The sequence below is a fragment of the Gymnodraco acuticeps genome, unplaced genomic scaffold (assembly GCF_902827175.1).
Source record: "Gymnodraco acuticeps unplaced genomic scaffold, fGymAcu1.1, whole genome shotgun sequence".
NCBI lineage: Eukaryota > Metazoa > Chordata > Actinopteri > Perciformes > Bathydraconidae > Gymnodraco > Gymnodraco acuticeps.
The window spans coordinates 26729-49000 of NW_022992024.1; the positions used below are offsets into that span (position 1 = coordinate 26729).

Below are 22272 nucleotides of genomic sequence, written 5' to 3' on the forward strand. Positions count from 1 at the left end.
GCTGTTTGTTTTGAGTAACAACAGGTCAGTGAGTTCTGCTCATTCTGACAGAATGTAAAGTTAACTTTGCGTCAGGATCCCGCTCTCCATCGCTGTTCTTTTTTCATTAATTGCCGTTTTGCTGCCCATTCTCCCACCATTACACGGCTACGTTCTAAATAAACAACAACTTGACTCGCAATATTGATTAAAGATATATATATTATTGATTAAAAAACGATCGTATTGAATCCGTATTGAACTACGGCGACAGCAACGTAACTTAAAATAAACGACAGCACTGATCGAGGTTTGTGTAATAAACAAAGTTAGCACTTTGGTAATGCTACGTCCTTACAAGTTAATATTGATGGAATGAACTTCCAATAAAGAGTCTCTTAGGCTAATTTAGGCACGTTCTGGTGACGTTTCCGGATGTTTAATAAAGAAAATTAAACATGAAATCACTGTAGCAGGATATTTGTCCACAGAAGATATCTGCGCTAAGCTTACCTTCTCTGACATGACGGCAAACAAGAGGTGCACTAAATACCTTTAAAGCACCTCCAGGTAAAAGATCGTGGAAGTGAAAACCAAATACAAGCGTGTGACAAAATAAATCATATAACTCAGGCTTAATAACCATTTTGACTCTCGGTTATTATGAATAAATGTTAACTATAAAACATAGCAGATATTTGTAGTTGGTGGACATCAGAACAGTCGGGTAAGAGAACATTTGTGTTTCTTTAAATGTATTGCACAATACCATAGAGACTAATCATTGAAGGAAGCCTTCATTACCCACCACCCCTCACTTCATTCCACCTTTAAAAAGTACAGTAGAAAGGGGCGTGGCTAAAAGTGACACTGCATTATTCATGAGGCAGGTCCTGTAACAACACAGCAGCTCCTGTGTCTGTCTGAGAGTTTCTCCTCCACACCCACACACACACACACACACACAGCAGCCTCCTGTCTCTGCACCCCGGGGAGTGTGTGTGTGAGAGAGAGAGAGAGAGAGAGAGAGAGAGAGAGAGAGAGAGAGAGAGAGAGAGAGAGAGAGAGAGAGAGAGAGAGAGAGAGAGAGAGAGGAGAGAGGAGAGAGGAGGAGAGACAGAGAGAGAGAGAGAGAGAGACAGAGTGTGTGCAACTACTTTCTGTGCTGGATCTTTAATCCCCCCGTCCTCAGTCAGCCTCTCTTTTGCTCGGGGAAAGACAACATGACGGACGCAGCCACCAACATGAGGCTGAAGCTGCCGATCATCTGCTTCATCCTGCAGATCATCCTCATCATCCTCTTCGCCACCTTGGTGCAGTACGACCACGACACGGACGCCGCGGCATGGCACAACGGGAACCACACTTCTGAGTCCGAGAACGACTTCTACTACCGGTACCCGAGTGAGTGTCCCGGGGACAGGAGGGTCAGGGGTCAAATGCTTTGAATGCTAAAGTGTGTCCAATGATGCTTTTGAAATGTATCTTTGTTCTTTAGGACAGGGATAATACAGACAGGAAAATACAACACAGAAAGTCAGACTTTTCTTTCATTAAAAGTAAAGAATAACCTTTTTTTTGTCAGTATTTACACCGTTTCTGTAACTGATGCAGAGGCTTTAGTGTAAAAGCCATGATTTAAAACAAAAATAACATCATGTGGGAGCAATTTATGATTCAACAAGAAAGGTGTGTGTGAACTCCTCCATATGTACCATTGAGAATAATCCCATTTGACTTTCTAATAATGCTTAATATATGTCTCAAACAACCCCTATCCTCTCCGACATGCTCTGAATGATAAAGTGTGTCTGCATTTAAGTAACATTAAGTATTTGTCTGAATTCACCAGACTTCTACTACCGGTACCCGAGTGAGTGTCCCGGGGACCGGAGGGTCAGGGGTCAAATGCTCCGAATAAGATTAGATAAGATCAGATGGAACTTTATTAATCCCTGTGGGTAAATTCAGTGGTTCAAACAGCAACAGGTTATGGTTGAAAAACAGCACAGATTAATACAATTAAAGATACAATTAAAATGATATACAGTTAAGTAAACTTTTAAAATAAGAAATGAATGAAAGAGGGATATATGAAATATTCACAGATAGGATTAGTTTTTTTGACAAATTGGGAAAATTGTGTCAAAAAACGGGTCATTGTGAACCCACGTTTTGTACGGTTGCAGTTTTAAACACGAGCTTTACAATTTTGACTTGTCCCTCCAAACCCCGTACGAACTCTTCCATCAACACTAAGATAAGATAATAAGATAAGAAGTACTTTATTGATCCCAAGTTGGGAAATGTTTGCGTTGCAGCAGCATAAAAAGACAAGGCATTGTAAAGTAAAAAAGGATATTATCAAAGTCAAAGTCAGCTTTATTGTCAAAATGTCTACATGTGTTATACATCCAGAAATCTCGAGATACCGTTTCCCGCAGTCCAAAAAAAGGGCCTAGATAAACGGGGTATAGAACTTAGTAATAGTTTCAATACGTGCTGGTTAATAATATAAGTGTTCAAAGTACAGTTTCAGTGCAGTAGCAGCGGAGATGGGCAGAAAGGTGACTGGTGCTGGATGAGGGAAGGGTGTGTGTGTGTGTGTGTGTGGTGTGTGTGTGTGTGTGTGTGTGGGGGGGGGTTAAAGTCCAGTTATATATACATGAGTATGTAAGGAATGGAATATTAAATATGAATGTACAGTGTACATTAATACACTCTGCTAGCAGTCCAGTAGTTCTCTTCCAGCCAGAGGAGATGTGTTAGAGAGTTATTGCAGTGGGAATGTTTTCCTGTATCTGTCCTTGTAAATGCTAAAGTGTGTCTGAATTGGAACTGTTACTAACTTGAAAGACATGGGTGCTTTCACAAGAAATTAAATCCAGATTGTGTCAATCTTTTGTGAATTATAGAGCTCTGACAACATTGCATGTCTTGAACAAATACTTTTAAAAGGTTTTCAGTTAGAAATGAAGGGGCTTGGCTACGTATCCCACTTCTGACAGTTACTCATTGGAGAGACAATATGTCTCATCAGATTTTAGACACTGTTATTGTAAAAAGTGAATCCTGGTTTCAGAGGCTGCATTTCAGTAACATTAAGTCCATATTCTGAATTCACCAGACTTCTTTCAGTGTAAGTTATGATTCAACAATGCTTAAGAAAAGTGATGCAATGGTTACTTCTGAAAAACTGAAGCTGTAATTATTGGATATAGGACACACAAAGGTTGCACCAAAGAAAGGTGTGTGAACTCTTCCATATGTACCATTGAGACTAATCCCATTTGCCTTTCTAATAATGCTTAATATATGTCTCTAACAACCCCTATCCTCTCCTACATGCTCTCCAAGTGATCTCAATACCTGTAAGTATTTCCTTCCTGCATGCCACCCAACTTACTTACATGTTTTAGAATCATTTAGTTCCTGCAAACTCATCAGGAGGAGAAGCTGTTTGTTGTGTGAAGAGAATGAGAGCTCTCAGCTGCACTAATTGGACGCGTCCCATTCTCTCCGGGTTCATAGAAATGTCTTCCGGTCCGCTGGAGGAAGATCCATTGATCGTTCATTTCCTCATTTACACGGATTGATGGTGTAGAAGAAAACGTGCCAAACACAGGCCGCGGATTACAGATGCATTCGTAAAACACATTGTATATCCTTTGACACCATGCACAAAGTTAAAAGTCGTGTTTCAGCATTAAATACTCTGAACCTATCAGTAAAATGAACTCCCTAAAATAGAATATACTAAAGGATATGAATATGTAGTCGTGTGTTTGATTTTGCACTTCAAATGTCAGAAAAATCTCTAGGGGATAACATCGTTTAATCCTTTTTTTTATTTCTCGCTTTCATTGTGGATTTGAAAAGCACGGATTATCTTTTTTAATATATTTTTTCCCAGTGGATAACCAAAGTACAAAACTAAAAGTATTAAAAACCCATAAGTAATACTAACACATAACAAAAATCTAAAACAACAACAAACATATGAAATAAAAAGACAGAAAGGAGGGAAAAGGGGAGAGAAAGGAGACAAGGAAAGGAGAGGAGGAAGTATAATGTGTATCTACTTGTCTTTTTATTAACATAATAAGGAAATATTTTATTAAAAATGTCAAGATAGCAGATAAACAGATTAGCAAAGAGACACTAACTTCCCCACTATTCCACCTTAAAACAAATCCAGCTAAAGTCACATGTTGGAGGGGGGTGTGTCCCAACAAGTGGCACACAGACACAGGGGTTACCTGGGCGTCCCTCAGGTGTTAGGGGGAGGTGTCCCGGGGCAGAGCAGAACATGAGGAGAATGTAGAGACGAAAGCTTTTAAACTCTTAATGAAATCTCAAACAGCCTCCCCCTGCAGGCAGCTCACTCTAATGAAGTCTCTCTGTCAGACACTGATGTGAAGTATGCCATTTAAAACTGAAACTCACCAGCAGGGAGACATTTAACATCTGGTGGACAAAAGTAGAAAAATACTATCAAAGGGACAGTGTAGATAAAACATCAGTATGTAGTGTCTCTACTTTAAAGAGTCCTCTCCTGCTGATGTTCAGGTGTATATCAGTATGTAGTGTCTCTACTTTAAAGAGTCCTCTCCTGCTGATGTTCAGGTGTATATCAGTATGTAGTGTCTCTACTTTAAAGAGTCCTCTCCTGCAGATGTTCAGGTTTATATCAGTATGTAGTGTCTCTACTTTAAAGAGTCCTCTCCTGCAGATGTTCAGGTGTATATCAGTATGTAGTGTCTCTACTTTAAAGAGTCCTCTCCTGCTGATGTTCAGGTGTATATCAGTATGTAGTGACTCTACTTTAAAGAGTCCTCTCCTGCTGATGTTCAGGTGTATATCAGTATGTAGTGTCTCTACTTTAAAGAGTCCTCTCCTGCTGATGTTCAGGTGTATATCAGTATGTAGTGTCTCTACTTTAAAGAGTCCTCTCCTGCTGATGTTCAGGTGTATATCAGTATGTAGTGTCTCTACTTTAAAGAGTCCTCTCCTGCTGATGTTCAGGTGTATATCAGTATGTAGTGTGTCTCTACTTTAAAGAGTCCTCTCCTGCTGATGTTCAGGTGTATATCAGTATGTAGTGTCTCTACTTTAAAGAGTCCTCTCCTGCTGATGTTCAGGTGTATATCAGTATGTAGTGTCTCTACTTTAAAGAGTCCTCTCCTGCTGATGTTCAGGTGTATATCAGTATGTAGTGTCTCTACTTTAAAGAGTCCTCTCCTGCTGATGTTCAGGTGTATATCAGTATGCAGTGTCTCTACTTTAAAGAGTCCTCTTCTGCTGTTGGGGGGTGTGAGAGAAACTCTCTCTAGAGGGAACACAGGGATTTCAGCCTTTGCAGACCATTTTCATGCACTAAAACGTATATAAAACCACAAAAAGCATTGTTTGGCCTCTTTAAACAATATACTGTATATTTTACCATTAAGCTTAACGTCACCTGCAAAATGCCTCAAAGAGACTGTAGCGTTACTGTAGAATTTTATATTTCAACGTTAGATTTGGTGGAATTCCCTTGTGGAAATTCTCCAACTTAAAGAAGTTTCGGCGGTTTAACTATGTGGCAATGCAAGTGAAAGATTACTATCAAAATCAAACAATACTGACAGTTTGTAGAAGACAGGACACCTGCATCTGCTTACGTCAAAGCCCTTCATTTTACTTCCTTAACAATCAAACCAATCCCATTTTCAGGACTCTTGATTTCATACTACTTTTGCTTTTACTTCTAACATGAACAACACACTGGAGGTTGCCTCTGCAGCACTATTTAAAACCCACAGAATCAACCTATACTGCCTGAGGATAGAGAAATAATCGCAGAGAGTAAAGGTCCATTAGCTTTAACGGCTGCTGATAATCTTTAACCTGACACCTTCACTGTCACGGGAGCTGAATCAGAAGTCAACCTTCATGTGTGAGTGCTGTGTATACACAACCTCCATCCTCACTGCACGCCTGGAAAGAAGTGTACCATAAACACACAGGTTCTGCAGGGCAGCTTGTAAATCTGTGTGTCGGGGTCTTATAGTCAATGCATTGACGGTCCTATCTGCTCCTGTGAGATAAGGATGGTATGTGAACTGATAATATTCCTTTACAAGTCACCCTCATGGGCAACAGATCTCCTGAAGGTGAACAAAGCGGTCGAAAAGGCATTGAAGGAGCTTGTCGAGATTTTATCTCAATGGGACCCGGTAATACGCATACCATCAATTATCAATGGGAACATTTGTAATATTAAAAGTCAAAGAAGTGGCTGTAGCTGCATTACATTATCAGTATGTAGTGTCTTTAAAGAGTCCTCTACTGCAGATGTTCAGGTGTATATCAGTATGTAGTGTCTCTACTTTAAAGAGTCCTCTCCTGCTGATGTTCAGGTGTATATCAGTATGTAGTGTCTCTACTTTAAAGAGTCCTCTCCTGCTGATGTTCAGGTGTATATCAGTATGTAGTGTCTCTACTTTAAAGAGTCCTCTACTGCAGATGTTCAGGTGTATATCAGTATGTAGTGTCTCTACTTTAAAGAGTCCTCTCCTGATGATGTTCAGGTGTATATCAGTATGTAGTGTCTCTACTTTAAAGAGTCCTCTCCTGCTGATGTTCAGGTGTATATCAGTATGTAGTGTCTCTACTTTAAAGAGTCCTCTCCTGCTGATGTTCAGGTGTATATCAGTATGTAGTGTCTCTACTTTAAAGAGTCCTCTACTGCAGATGTTCAGGTGTATATCAGTATGTAGTGTCTCTACTTTAAAGAGTCCTCTCCTGATGATGTTCAGGTGTATATCAGTATGTAGTGTCTCTACTTTAAAGAGTCCTCTCCTGCAGATGTTCAGGTGTCTATCAGTAGTGTCTCTACTTTAAAGAGTCCTCTCCTGATGATGTTCAGGTGTATATCAGTATGTAGTGTCTCTACTTTAAAGAGTCCTCTCCTGCTGATGTTCAGGTGTATATCAGTATGTAGTGTCTCTACTTTAAAGAGTCCTCTCCTGCTGATGTTCAGGTGTATATCAGTATGTAGTGTCTCTACTTTAAAGAGTCCTCTCCTGCTGATGTTCAGGTGTATATCAGTATGTAGTGTCTCTACTTTAAAGAGTCCTCTCCTGCTGATGTTCAGGTGTATATCAGTATGTAGTGTCTCTACTTTAAAGAGTCCTCTCCTGCTGATGGTCAGGTGTATATCAGTATGTAGTGTCTCTACTTTAAAGAGTCCTCTCCCGCTCATGTTCAGGTGTATATCAGTATGTAGTGTCTCTACTTTAAAGAGTCCTCTCCTGCTGATGTTCAGGTGTATATCAGTATGTAGTGTCTCTACTTTAAAGAGTTCTCTCCTGCTGATGTTCAGGTGTATATCAGTATGTAGTGTCTCTACTTTAAAGAGTCCTCTCCTGATGATGTTCAGGTGTATATCAGTATGTAGTGTCTCTACTTTAAAGAGTCCTCTCCTGCTGATGTTCAGGTGTATATCAGTATGTAGTGTCTCTACTTTAAAGAGTCCTCTCCTGCTGATGTTCAGGTGTATATCAGTATGTAGTGTCTCTACTTTAAAGAGTCCTCTCCTGCTGATGTTCAGGTGTATATCAGTATGTAGTGTCTCTACTTTAAAGAGTCCTCTCCTGCTGATGTTCAGGTGTATATCAGTATGTAGTGTCTCTACTTTAAAGAGTCCTCTCCCGCTCATGTTCAGGTGTATATCAGTATGTAGTGTCTCTACTTTAAAGAGTCCTCTCCCACTCATGTTCAGGTGTATATCAGTATGTAGTTTTTTATGGCCCATATCACACACTAAACTATCCACATAATTCAGATGTATTTGGCTGTTTTTTGTGTGTCTTGTGTGAACTTTCCCTTTAAAGAAACCCTACCAATAAACCCTTTAGCTAAGAATTCAATAGAGAGATTAAGAGTCCCCACAATGGTTGAACTCCATGAAATAATTGAAGGAAAACTTCAATCTTTGTGGAAATTAACCATTCAAAATGGTCAAATGTAATCAAATAAATTGGGAAGAAATATCAGTTTCCCTTCAACAGAACTCACTTGACAGTAGGACACTAATTTGGCACAGCAGAACTTATTATTGGTTTGATTTTGTGGGGTCCTCCTGAATATCAGAGAGTTTATCTGGGACAAATTGCTAACAGGGACACCGGCAACACCTGCAACCAAGCCATGCCAATGAATGGTCCCCATGGTGACAGCAGCTACTGCACAGGGCAATATTGTGTGTGGTACAAATAAGTGACAATTTGAAAGCAGTGCTTGAAACAAGATAATGAGTTGGGTTGGAAGTTGGATTCATAAGAGTCTCATAATAACGTTTAGGTTCTTGGTTTCAAAATAATAATGTCCTGATGGAAGAGCATTGTGCAGGCTGGGGTCCCCGCTGACCAGAGCTTATGTAACTGTGCTGAATTACAGAGAAAGGCTGCTTTCAATGACAAAGCCCTCAAGTGACTCAGTTGTTGGCAGTAAACTGGTGTTTTTGTTGATGGAGGCTTTTGAGGAACGCACATATTATGTCGATCTACATGACTAGCATCCTCGCTGAAGTGCTCTTGGTACTCTACTACATGGATTTGTATTATAACTAGTATAAAAGGACATTTAAATATCATCAAAACAGAAAAGGAGGGAATAGTTCAAAAGTTTTATGGTTTAGCTTCGATCAAGTTTTCAAGTTACGTTTTCTGCAGTCAACTAAAGGTGTATTGGTTAGTCAATTAATCTTTTGTTTGATTGACGGAAAATTAATCAGTAGCATTTTGGATATTCAATCAATCATTAAAGTCAAAATGGAAGACAAGCAGTTTTGCCTATGGTTTCTGCAAAGTGTCAACAGCCGTTCCTCACACATTTCTCACTATTTCTAGATTTTATAATCCATCAAACAAGAAAGTAATTGGCAGATTAACAGAAAATGCATAGGCAGCACTAAAGTTGATTATTGCACCAACATCAATGCTGTGCTTGCATGTTTTTAAGATGAGAAGAAAAAAAAGATAAGGGCCCCATATCGAGCCTTGTGGCACTCCACTTTTTTAGTATGTTAATCGATCATTCTTTTTACCATCTAAACCGATGTTTTCTACATTATGCAGGTTTCCAGGATGTGCACGTGATGATCTTCATCGGCTTCGGCTTCCTTATGACCTTCCTGCAGCGCTATGGCTTCAGCAGCGTGGGCTTCAACTTCCTTATCGCATCATTCGCCCTGCAGTGGGCCACGCTCATGCAGGGCTTTTTCCACGGTATGCATGGAGGCAAGATCCACATCGGGGTGGAGAGGTACGTGGTAACCACACTGTACATGCATCAATACATACAGACCGCTGACAAATACATACAGAACCAATATGTTGGACATCAATGGGATATCAAGAGGAATCGATGTCTTGAGAATCAGAATTAGAAATCTTGTATTCGTCCCACAGAAGGGACATTTAGACCAGCAAAGGGACAGTGCAGATAAAAGAGATATACTTACACTCCCTCTGTAGGTATCTTTGAGATTTTAGCATTTGCTGACCATTTCCATGCACAAAAACCTATATAACACACAACAGGAAAGGGGAAAACCCTAAAAAGCAGGATAGGGCCTCTTCAAAAGTTGTTGAATCAAGTGGAATGAAATGTTTTGGCCAACCAGACTTAAACAATACTTCCTAAATATATATTGAATTGAACACCTCAGACAGAACATTAGATATCATATTGTCCATGCCCACAAGATCCTGTAGTAATGTCTAACTGTTTTTCTTTCAGCATGATCAATGCTGATTTCTGCACTGGGGCTGTGCTCATCTCATTTGGAGCGGTTCTGGGTAAAACCAGCCCGATCCAGCTGCTGGTCATGGCGATGTTCGAGGTCACACTGTTTGCTATCAATGAGTTCATCCTGCTTTCCGTTCTGGGGGTGAGTTGAAAAATCTCACTGAAAGATTGTACAACATACGTATCTTTATTCTTCCAATATGTCTAATTTCATATGCTTTGGCTTACTTTCTTTTAGGCCAAGGATGCCGGAGGCTCCATGACGATCCACACGTTTGGAGCTTACTTCGGACTTATGGTGACCCGAGTCCTGTACCGGCCAAACCTGGATAAGAGCAAACACAGGAACAGCTCGGTGTACCACTCGGACCTGTTCGCCATGATCGGTAAACATCTATTCAAAAGTCAGACAGAGAGATCGAAATGACGTTTCCAACAATCCCGAATACGAACATAAAATTATACAGATATGTATAAACATTTGTAAAATATATATATCCTATACACAATCAACAGACACATTTACATGTATGCACACATTAAGATAAAAGAACACAGCAATCAATATACAAAAATAACAGTTCAAGCTGGGTTTTATTGTTCTCTGTCGACAAGAATACTTGTTCTGTTAGTGTATTCTAGAACCCTGAAGGCAGGAGAGACTGAAAAGAGTCAAGGGAAGCTTATAAAAGTTAACTGCATTTAATTACACAAAAGATGCGGTGGTGTACAAAATGAAATGTGCGAGTGGAGGCGCTCTCCTCATCCGACCGCTCAGTCCAGGTCAGCAGGTAGAAGAGGTCAATTATTGGCTTGCTCTTCCTGTTGTCATCTGAGGTCTTCTCCTATTGGCCGGGGGCGGGTCCAATGCAATTCCTGCCTTTTTCTGTTGTTAAATTACATCATTCTGGTGTCTGTGGTTATTTAAACATTCCCTAATAAACGTTATTCAGCGGTAACAAATGAGTGCTAAACCCAGTGTGTCATTTCACCTTTGATTCACGGTTTGAAAATGTAACATTTTGCCGCATGCTAATGCTAACCGGAAGTGAATAATTTTCAGAATAAAAGTATTAAGTTAATAGTTAGTGTGAACTTCCGGTTTTTCATAATAAAAAAAAAAGTATTTAATTCAAATTACGCCATATCAACATTGATTTTAATTTCTAACAGCTGCCATCTGTCTTGCTAAGGAATGTAAAATGTCCAACTGATTTCAACACAAATCAGGTGTCAGGTTGTCAGGTTTGGTCACCTTGAAACTCATTGAAATCCATCCAGCAATGCTTTTCCTCCACAATATATTGGATTTAGAAGGAAATTGCTCTGAAATTCAGTGTTTTGTTTAAACAAAAAATAAGTTTTTACTAAAGAGAAACTGTACTTAATTTGACTTTAACACAAATGACTCATGACTTTTGTTTGCTTTTCATTTGGGTTTTGTTGTCCTCCTTACCTGAAAAGTTATAATGCTTCCTAGATTCAATCAGCAAGCAGCCGACCTTGTTGTGTTGTACTTTGTCAATTATTTTAGTCATTATTTCATAACATTGGGTTGGCATGGTCAGTCTAAAAGCAGCCTTTAAGCAATGGACCTTGTCTTTGTTCTTGTCAATAGTAGTACAAAAACTAACTCAAGAAAACTGGTGTTCTTGATCTTATCCCCTTTAACTGGAATTACATAAATTGGGTCTTGATCAAAGCTTTGAACTGACACACAAGTTGAAGTATTGAACTTCTGTCTCTTAGAAGGATCTTGACTTGTATCATCTCTTGCCTTTTGGTTAACCTCCAGGTCTAATATATCACTGTAAAACATGCCGTTAGCAGTGACGACTCATTGGTGGAATTGCCCAATGCAGCTTTAACATCACATAATCAACCAACTGAATGCTGTCCTTACTGCTTTTATTTCTCAGGTACCATCTTCCTGTGGATGTACTGGCCCAGCTTCAACTCTGCAGTCACGGCTCACGGAGACGACCAGCATCGCACAGCCATGAACACTTACTACTCCCTGGCCGCCTGCACCATGGCCACATACGGCATGTCCGCCCTCACTGCACACGACGGAAAGCTTGATATGGTGAGGACACATTATCATCACATACATTAAATGGTGGTGCCAAAAATAAGTTCAAATCGCCAGAGGTGGGAAGTACAAATACTTTGTTACTGTACCTAAGTACATTTTTCTGGTATCAGTACTTTACTCAACTACTTGTTTTTCTGATGACTTTTTACTTTTACTTCTTACATTTTGAACACAAATACCTGAACTTTCTACTTCTTACATGTTGAACACAAATACCTGTACTTTCTACTTCTTACATGTTGAACACAAATACCTGTACTTTCTACTTCTTACATGTTGAACTCAAACACCTGTACTTTCTACTTCTTACATGTTGAACACAAATACCTGTACTTTCTACTTCTTACATGTTGAACACAAATACCTGTACTTTCTACTTCTTACATGTTGAACTCAAATACCTGTACTTTCTACTTCTTACATGTTGAACTCAAATACCTGTACTTTCTACTTCTTACATGTTGAACTCAAATACCTGTACTTTCTACTTCTCACATGTTGAACTCAAATACCTGTACTTTCTACTTCTTACATGTTGAACTCAAATACCTGTACTTTCTACTTCTTACATGTTGAACACAAATACCTGTACTTTCTACTTCTTACATGTTGAACTCAAATACCTGTACTTTCTACTTCTTACATGTTGAACCCAAATACCTGTACTTTCTGCTTCTTACATTTTGAATACAAATGCCTGTACTTTCTACTTCTTACATTTTGAACACTAATACCTGTACTTTCTACTTCTTACATGTTGAACTCAAATGCATGTACTTTCTACTTCTTACATGTTGAACCCAAATACCTGTACCTTCTACTTCTTACATGTTGAACCCAAATACCTGTACCTTCTACTTCTTACATGTTGAACCCAAATACCTGTACTTTCTACTTCTTACATGTTGAACCCAAATACCTGTACTTTCTACTTCTTACATTTTGAACACTAATACCTGTACTTTCTACTTCTTACATGTTGAACTCAAATGCATGTACTTTCTACTTCTTACATGTTGAACACAAATACCTGTACTTTCTACTTCTTACATGTTGAACTCAAATACCTGTACTTTCTACTTCTTACATGTTGAACCCAAATACCTGTACCTTCTACTTCTTACATGTTGAACCCAAATACCTGTACTTTCTACTTCTTACATGTTGAACCCAAATACCTGTACCTTCTACTTCTTACATGTTGAACCCAAATACCTATACTTTCTACTTCTTACATGTTGAACACAAATACCTGTACTTTCTACTTCTTACATGTTGAACCCAAATACCTGTACTTTCTACTTCTTACATGTTGAACACAAATACCTGTACTTTCTACTTCTTACATTTTGAACACTAATACCTGTACTTTCTACTTCTTACATTTTGAACCCAAATACCTGTACTTTCTACTTCATACATGTTGAACCCAAATACCTGTACTTTCTACTTCTTACATGTTGAACACAAATACCTGTACTTTCTACTTCTTACATTTTGAACACTACTACCTGTACTTTCTACTTCTTACATGTTGAACCCAAATACCTGTACTTTCTACTTCTTACATTTTGAACACTAATACCTGTACTTTCTACTTCTTACATGTTGAACACAAATACCTGTACTTTCTACTTCTTACATGTTGAACCCAAATACCTGTACTTTCTGCTTCTTACATTTTGAATACAAATACCTGTACTTTCTACTTCTTACATGTTGAACACAAATACCTGTACTTTCTACTTCTTACATTTTGAACACTAATACCTGTACTTTCTACTTCTTACATGTTGAACTCAAATACCTGTACTTTCTACTTCTTACATGTTGAACCCAAATACCTGTACCTTCTACTTCTTACATGTTGAACCCAAATACCTGTACCTTCTACTTCTTACATGTTGAACCCAAATACCTGTACTTTCTACTTCTTACATGTTGAACCCAAATACCTGTACTTTCTACTTCTTACATTTTGAACACTAATACCTGTACTTTCTACTTCTTACATGTTGAACTCAAATACCTGTACTTTCTACTTCTTACATGTTGAACCCAAATACCTGTACCTTCTACTTCTTACATGTTGAACCCAAATACCTGTACCTTCTACTTCTTACATGTTGAACCCAAATACCTGTACTTTCTACTTCTTACATGTTGAACCCAAATACCTGTACTTTCTACTTCTTACATTTTGAACACTAATACCTGTACTTTCTACTTCTTACATGTTGAACTCAAATGCATGTACTTTCTACTTCTTACATGTTGAACACAAATACCTGTACTTTCTACTTCTTACATGTTGAACTCAAATACCTGTACTTTCTACTTCTTACATGTTGAAACCCAAATACCTGTACCTTCTACTTCTTACATGTTGAACCCAAATACCTGTACTTTCTACTTCTTACATGTTGAACCCAAATACCTGTACTTTCTACTTCTTACATGTTGAACACAAATACCTGTACTTCTACTTCTTACATGTTGAACCCAAATACCTGTACCTTCTACTTCTTACATGTTGAACCCAAATACCTGTACCTTCTACTTCTTACATGTTGAACCCAAATACCTGTACTTTCTACTTCTTACATGTTGAACACAAATACCTGTACTTTCTACTTCTTACATGTTGAACCCAAATACCTGTACCTTCTACTTCTTACATGTTGAACACAAATACCTGTACTTTCTACTTCTTACATGTTGAACTCAAATACCTGTACTTTCTACTTCTTACATGTTGAACCCAAATACCTGTACCTTCTACTTCTTACATGTTGAACCCAAATACCTGTACTTTCTACTTCTTACATGTTGAACCCAAATACCTATACTTTCTACTTCTTACATGTTGAACACAAATACCTGTACTTTCTACTTCTTACATGTTGAACCCAAATACCTGTACTTTCTACTTCTTACATGTTGAACACTAATACCTGTACTTTCTACTTCTTACATTTTGAACACTAATACCTGTACTTTCTACTTCTTACATTTTGAACACTAATACCTGTACTTTCTACTTCTTACATGTTGAACACAAATACCTGTACTTTCTACTTCTTACATTTTGAACACAAATACCTGTACTTTCTACTTCTTACATGTTGAACCCAAATACCTGTACTTTCTACTTCTTACATGTTGAACACAAATACCTGTACTTTCTACTTCTTACATGTTGAACCCAAATACCTGTACTTTCTACTTCTTACATTTTGAATACAAATGCCTGTACTTTCTACTTCTCACATGTTGAACTCAAATACCTGAACTTTCTACTTCTTACATGTTGAACACAAATACCTGTACTTTCTACTTCTTACATGTTGAACCCAAATACCTGTACTTTCTACTTCTTACATTTTGAATACAAATGCCTGTACTTTCTACTTCTCACATTTTGAACACTAATACCTGTACTTTCTACTTCTTACATTTTGAACACTAATACCTGTACTTTCTACTTCTTACATTTTGAACACTAATACCTGTACTTTCTACTTCTTACATGTTGAACCCAAATACCTGTACTTTCTACTTCTTACATGTTGAACACAAATACCTGTACTTTCTACTTCTTACATGTTGAACCCAAATACCTGTACTTTCTACTTCTTACATTTTGAACACAAATACCTGTACTTTCTACTTCTTACATGTTGAACACAAATACCTGTACTTTCTACTTCTTACATGTTGAACACAAATACCTGTACTTTCTACTTCTTACATGTTGAACCCAAATACCTGTACTTTCTACTTCATACATGTTGAACCCAAATACCTGTACTTTCTACTTCATACATGTTGAACCCAAATACCTGTACTTTCTACTTCTTACATGTTGAACACAAATACCTGTACTTTCTACTTCTTACATTTTGAACACTAATACCTGTACTTTCTACTTCTTACATGTTGAACCCAAATACCTGTACTTTCTACTTCTTACATTTTGAACACTAATACCTGTACTTTCTACTTCTTACATGTTGAACCCAAATACCTGTACTTTCTGCTTCTTACATTTTGAATACAAATACCTGTACTTTCTACTTCTTACATGTTGAACACAAATACCTGTACTTTCTACTTCTTACATGTTGAACTCAAATACCTGTACTTTCTACTTCTTACATTTTGAACACTAATACCTGTACTTTCTACTTCTTACATGTTGAACCCCAAATACCTGTACTTTCTACTTCTTACATTTTGAACACTAATACCTGTACTTTCTACTTCTTACATGTTGAACACAAATACCTGTACTTTCTACTTCTTACATGTTGAACACAAATACCTGTACTTTCTACTTCTTACATGTTGAACCCAAATACCTGTACTTTCTACTTCTTACATGTTGAACTCAAATACCTGTACTTTCTACTTCTTACATGTTGAACACTAATACCTGTACTTTCTACTTCTTACATGTTGAACCCAAATACCTGTACTTTCTACTTCTTACATTTTGAACACTAATACCTGTACTTTCTGCTTCTTACATTTTGAATACAAATGCCTGTACTTTCTACTTCTTACATTTTGAACACTAATACCTGTACTTTCTGCTTCTTACATTTTGAATACAAATACCTGTACTTTCTACTTCTTACATTTTGAACACTAATACCTGTACTTTCTACTTCTTACATGTTGAACTCAAATACCTGTACTTTCTACTTCTTACATTTTGAACACTAATACCTGTACTTTCTACTTCTTACATTTTGAACTCAAATACCTGTACTTTCTACTCCTCACATGTTGAACTCAAATACCTGTACTTTCTACTTCTCTCATTTTCCAAACAGCTGGTTCCTTTAGTCTGAATGTGTGTTTGGTGCGTGATCATTATTCTTTAGAGTCATTGCGTGCCTATTGATTTGAACACGATCCGTGTATCCATCATTTCCTGGTCTTCTCTAAAGAAGAGGGACCAATGGAAACGTTGTCATGTTGCCGTTGTTCAGCATGGAAACATTCATTAGCTAACAATGACATTATTGTTCTATTAATATAAAGGGAGGTCAGGTACTCTTTAAAACAGCTGCTAGTTATGGGTACTTTTTACTGAAGTACACTTCAAAGCCCATACTTCTTTACTTTTACTTGAGTACAGAAGCTTAGTCAGTATTTTTGAACACGAGTATGTGTACTTCTACTTGAGTAAAGGATATGTGTACTTTCGCCATCTCTGAAAATAGCCAAATAATCACCCTTTTTAGAGGTAGAAGATGAAACAGCCTGGCAGCGGGTAAAAGGACGGACTCTTGCTTTAATCAGTGCTTAAGTAAAGACAAAAGACAAAAGTCTCTGGAGAAAGAACTAGTTTTGCTATATCTTGAATTCCTGGGTGGATTTTATCTTAGTTTGAACCTCATGACTGAGTGACTCAAAAGATAAAAGCTGATGGATGTGTCACCGGAAAACACATACCCACCCCCCAAAAATTGTAAGTCGTGGTTGAATCACATGTTCAGGAACCACGAGTCAAACGCAGCTGGGAACAGTAAATCTTTCTGATTTCAAGATGGGACATTCCTGTACTGATAGTGATCAAACCGAAGAAGCATAATGGACAAGGGAGTGGACATACCATATAGCTTGCTCCTTCTACAGCTGTGCAGATAGTGATCAGGACCAAAAAAACATCTGAAAAGTAGCATACTTAATTCGTAGGTTCAATAACATACAAATGTGGTGCACGGGATTGCATAGAAGCAAAACAAATGATATATTGAATACATAACACATTGTTTTTGGAGTGTTTATTTATCTCCTTACTAGAATTTATGTGCAAAAAACATATTTCCATTCTCCCGCCGCGTAGGGTAATCTAGGCTAACCTGCTATCATAGCTAACTAAGTATGTGTCGAGTACTTTTAAGCAGCTTGTGGAGGGAGGTCTGCACTTCATGTTTTCGATTCTCTTACCTCATGTCATGACTATTCAACCCAGTCTCATGGCATTTCGTCTTCACCGATTTTTAATCTATTGATTCGTGTTCACCAACACGATTTTCCCCTTTTTTTCGTGTTGCACAGCACGATTTTAAAAGCAATGTATTTCTACTGCCTGCAGCACGTCTTTTTCTCCGGTCGAGTCGTGGAAGACCGGAAGCTGTGTGGTTCATAAAAACATGTTAAAGCCACAATTATTGCTTTTATTTTAAATCGTATAATTTCGGAATTTTTTTGCCGTCTGTGAGGAAAATAAATGGGGCTCAGAGCCTCAGAATACGGAAATCTGTATTTTTTAAATCTTTTTTTCCTTCTAATTTGTTATTCTTTTCAAAATAACACACTGTTATTTACTCACCAATAACACACAATTATCCTTGCTTTTATTTATTGGTTTAATTCCATAATCTCGTGCTTTTTTGGCGTCCGTCAGGAACTGAATTTCAAAATAAAAATAACCGGAAACAGAAGTAGGCATTTCGAGCGATTACCCAAGATCCTCAGCTATGGTTTAAGCTCGCTGATTTTCAACGTGAACCTGCTTTATTCAAATAAAGCAGGTTCACGTTGAAAATCGGAGATTCTCCCAGCACACTTTTCGGTTGCAGCTAACGTTAGCTTGGCGTGTTTCTCTGATAACTTCAGATACAGACGTCCCATCACTAAACCCCTTGGTGGTTAGGTTAGCATTGATAATATCACCGAAGCAGATCTGCCACATTTCAGTTCGGCGCTCCACCCCATGGTAATACTGTTAGCTTTGGTACCCTGTTGCTTTTATTTGTGCTAGTAGCAATGTTAGCTGCTAGCTGGTCTATCATCCGTTACCATGTTGAGACTCATAAGGAAGCAATCTCTCCATCATAAACATGCTTTAGTTTTGAATTGAGAACCTTAAAGTGTAAGCTAGCTTTAGATATACTAGCTTTTGAATATCTAAAGTTGGCAAAAGTTCATTGTTTATTCACGCTGTGAGCTGTAAGCCGACAGTGGCAGTGATCCAGTCTGTAATCTTTGGTGTTTCTGCTAAGAGGCTCAGTCAGGGCGCGATTACTATCTAGAATCCAGATGCCTCGCAAATATTTAGTTACACTCTTTTATAGTCAGTTAACTGTTCGATTATATTTTCTGTATATGTTGTATCCCAACCTGAAGGATTATATTATGTTTAAAGCATTTTCTACACAGCCATGAGTTCATTCGTAGAAATATGCATGCATCATGTTCAGTATTTATTAAAGTCTTCAACATCAAGATTCCTGCGGTTACATTTAAAGTTGCTATAATCATATGTGGGTGTCCATTATCATCTGGCCAGGGACAACAGCTGGAATTAGCAATGTTGGCCTAAAGCTGCCCCATTTACTGTTTTAGTGACAGCTGATCTATGGGGGACTGTCCATGACACTATGACAAATACACTAAACTAAATATTAGGGATGTTACGTTGGGCGAACGATTCGATTCTTTTGAACGGCTCTTTGAAAGAGAACCGAGTCGTACTTGGTGAGAACGCCGTTCTGCCATAAATCCACTCACCTTTATATGAACAGTGAAAAAGCTTGATTTTGTTCCCCCAAGCGTATTCTGTGAAGACCTGCCCCAGGAGTGCCTCTGATTACAGAGGGTCAATTCAAAGTAGTAAATTCACTGACATGAACTACATGGATATGGCGCCAGCTTGTGTAATGTTCACAATGCAGATTATTAACTTAAAAAAACCCGGCTCTTTTCAACGGCTCTCGGAAAGGAACTGAACCATAAGATCCAGCTCCCTTCGAAGAGCCGTAATTCCCATCACTATTAAATATATCCTATAATAAAAATAACAATTTCAATAAGGTTTCAATTTAGCTCAACAGTAGTTTCAGGTGCAGTGCAAGACACTTTTAGAGGATTAAAGTGTAATCTTGCTCTGTCTTGACTGTATACAAACCTCTGCAAAATGCTGAAAACAATAAAGAAAATTGGAACATAATAACTTAAAATCATTTTTCTTCTCCTTAGGTCCACATCCAGACACGCGGCGCTGGGCCGGCGGCGTGGCAGAAGGAACAGCCGGAGAGATGATGCTAACGCCGTACGGATTCCATGATCGTCGGCTTCCTGGCCGGCATCATCTCTGTGCTGGGATTCAAGTTCCCTCACGGTGAGCGTGACTCAGCTTTTAATCATCAAGCCTTTCTTTTCTTTTTCTTTTTATTACTGCCGATTTTTTAATATGTATATGTTGCATGGTTGGAGGAGCTCAGGTCAGAAGGATTGCATTGCTCTTTCTACACAACCGTAGCTTATGACAATAAAACCTTTGAATGTAATTGAATGATACTGATACATTTGAAGTAGAGAAAAAGCATGAAAAATACTTGCTTTTCTTATATGTTAAAGGTCTCCATGCAAAATGCACTTTTTAATGTCCTTTATACATAAATATGTGTCCCCGGTGCGTCGGGAGACTCACGCAGCGTCAGAGAATAAAACCCTCTCTCTTTTCCTCCGTACCCAAATCTCTAAAAACGGGGGAACAACGCAGCTGATCCAGATTTGCGTCCGATATGACGTAATATCTGAAATGTGGGCGGGCTTTAGACCCACGAGCCTATCAGAAACGTTGCTGTCAGAAACGCAGACGTGTTTTGGCTGTATTATGGGTCTGTGTTTACATTAGCATGCTAACACTCAGAGCTAACCTGTACTGGAGAGAGTTTGTGTGAAGAAGCAGGAAATAAAAAGGACCCACCTTGTGGGTAAACCTGAGAGAGAGAAAGCATCTGAGCTCCATACTGTTTCAGAAATAATCCTTGAAGTGTCCATAATCCATAGATATGTTTTTAATATTTTTTATATATCTGATACCCATGATATATGCCTAAAAATAGCATGATAGGAGATCTTTAAATGATCTTTCTTCTTCATCATCTTCATCATCATCTTCTTCTTCTTCTTCTTCAGCCCATCCTGGAGGAGAAGCTGAAGATCCAGGACACCTGTGGGGTTAACAATCTGCACGGCATGCCCGGCATCCTGGGAGCATCGTGGGAGCGGTGGACCGCTGCCGTGGCAAACTACAGACGTTTATGGAAAAGGGTAAAACATTTAGTTACTTAAAACACTTATCGTTTCGAGCTGCTAAAGTTCCAGAAATGTTGAGGACCACCAAAGTTCCCAGCACGTAGAAACTGCCGGATGCTAACTTGTATATATCGGGCAATTTGCACAATTAGTAAGTAGAGTTAATTAGCATTATAGCCTATATGGACATTCGTTTTCTTTGAATGGCTTGGCCGAGGATGAGAAATGGCAGTTTTAACCAGAAAAGGCCAATATCTGCACTCTCTGGGGGGATGATTTGGACGAGTTGTGGGTCGATTTTTGAAGATTGGCTCATCTGGATTGGACAGATTGACAAATTGTCCACAGTAGAGGTAATAATTGATATCCTTGTCAATTCTATTTCCAATGGTCTCAACACTACTCATGGTCAAAATGGTGGGATGATACAATTCCACAATGCAACAAATGATATCCCAAAGGAAACGTTACATATTAAATAGGACTTCTTCTTATTCACAGTAATCTGTGAAGGTGTGTGTTCCTGTATGAAAGCCAACTGTATTGTCAATGGTTCAGTTTGTGTGTACAGACAGAGAGATATATAAAGTGTACTCTGCTCTGTTACCTACACGCTGTAAATATTTGCTCACAGGGATGAACTGATTACTTTTGCCACGTGAGAAAGTAAAGTGCAACAAGCCTTAACTCGACAGTGGTTAGTCCTGAATGTTCACACGTCTTTAGTTTGAAAGAGAGAATCAGAGTGAGGGTGTGTCTGCAGGACAGCATTCAGTCACCGATCGTATCGACTGCGCTGACAGGTCTCAGTTTACCTCGGGGGCGAATCGCCTGACAGAGCGAGTAAAGACCGTGCGAGCAGACGTGACTCTGCAGATCACTCCACTGGATGGATACATTTTAAATATGAGCAGCCTAATATCACAAGCTGCGGTGGAACGTTTACTCAAATTGACAGGAATCTAATTTGCTAATATAGAATGCTTATATAAGGACAGAGTTTATTAAAAACTGGCACACAATATTGTGAGTGACCTGAGGCACCCTCTTGCCTCTTACTTGAAACTGTTGCCATCCGGGCGGAGATATCGTGCCTCTTATTTAAAAAAGAACAGATCTAGGCTGTCTTTCGTCCCACAAGCCATCAAACTCCTGAACAAATGATGGCTAGGACGCCCTGTTTACCCAGCTGGTCTGGCCCTGTCCCCCCTATTTCGCAAATGAGGGCCTATAGGCCGCCTCGTCATGTCTGCCGATATCTGGTTTTCTTATGTCTGTTTGTTTTTATCTGTGTCTATGTTGTTGTCAGTGATGTATTGTCTTATCTTTTTAAATGCCTCTGT

At 38.6% G+C, this 22272-nt stretch overlaps 1 protein-coding gene across 1 annotated transcript in view; it reads left to right on the forward strand.

The window, feature by feature from the left end:
* The first annotated feature begins 923 nt into the window (after positions 1–923).
* rhbg (Rh family, B glycoprotein) overlaps positions 924–22272 on the forward strand; it is a 29751-nt gene continuing 8402 nt past the window's right edge. Inside the window, 11 exon segments of the mRNA XM_034201545.1 lie at positions 924–987; positions 1098–1383; positions 9102–9288; positions 9766–9916; positions 10013–10160; positions 11694–11860; positions 18418–18440; positions 19890–19944; positions 19946–19997; positions 20802–20920; positions 20922–20944. Coding sequence (XP_034057436.1) covers positions 1203–1383; positions 9102–9288; positions 9766–9916; positions 10013–10160; positions 11694–11860; positions 18418–18440; positions 19890–19944; positions 19946–19997; positions 20802–20920; positions 20922–20944 — 1106 coding nt within the window. The 5' untranslated portion in view covers positions 924–987; positions 1098–1202.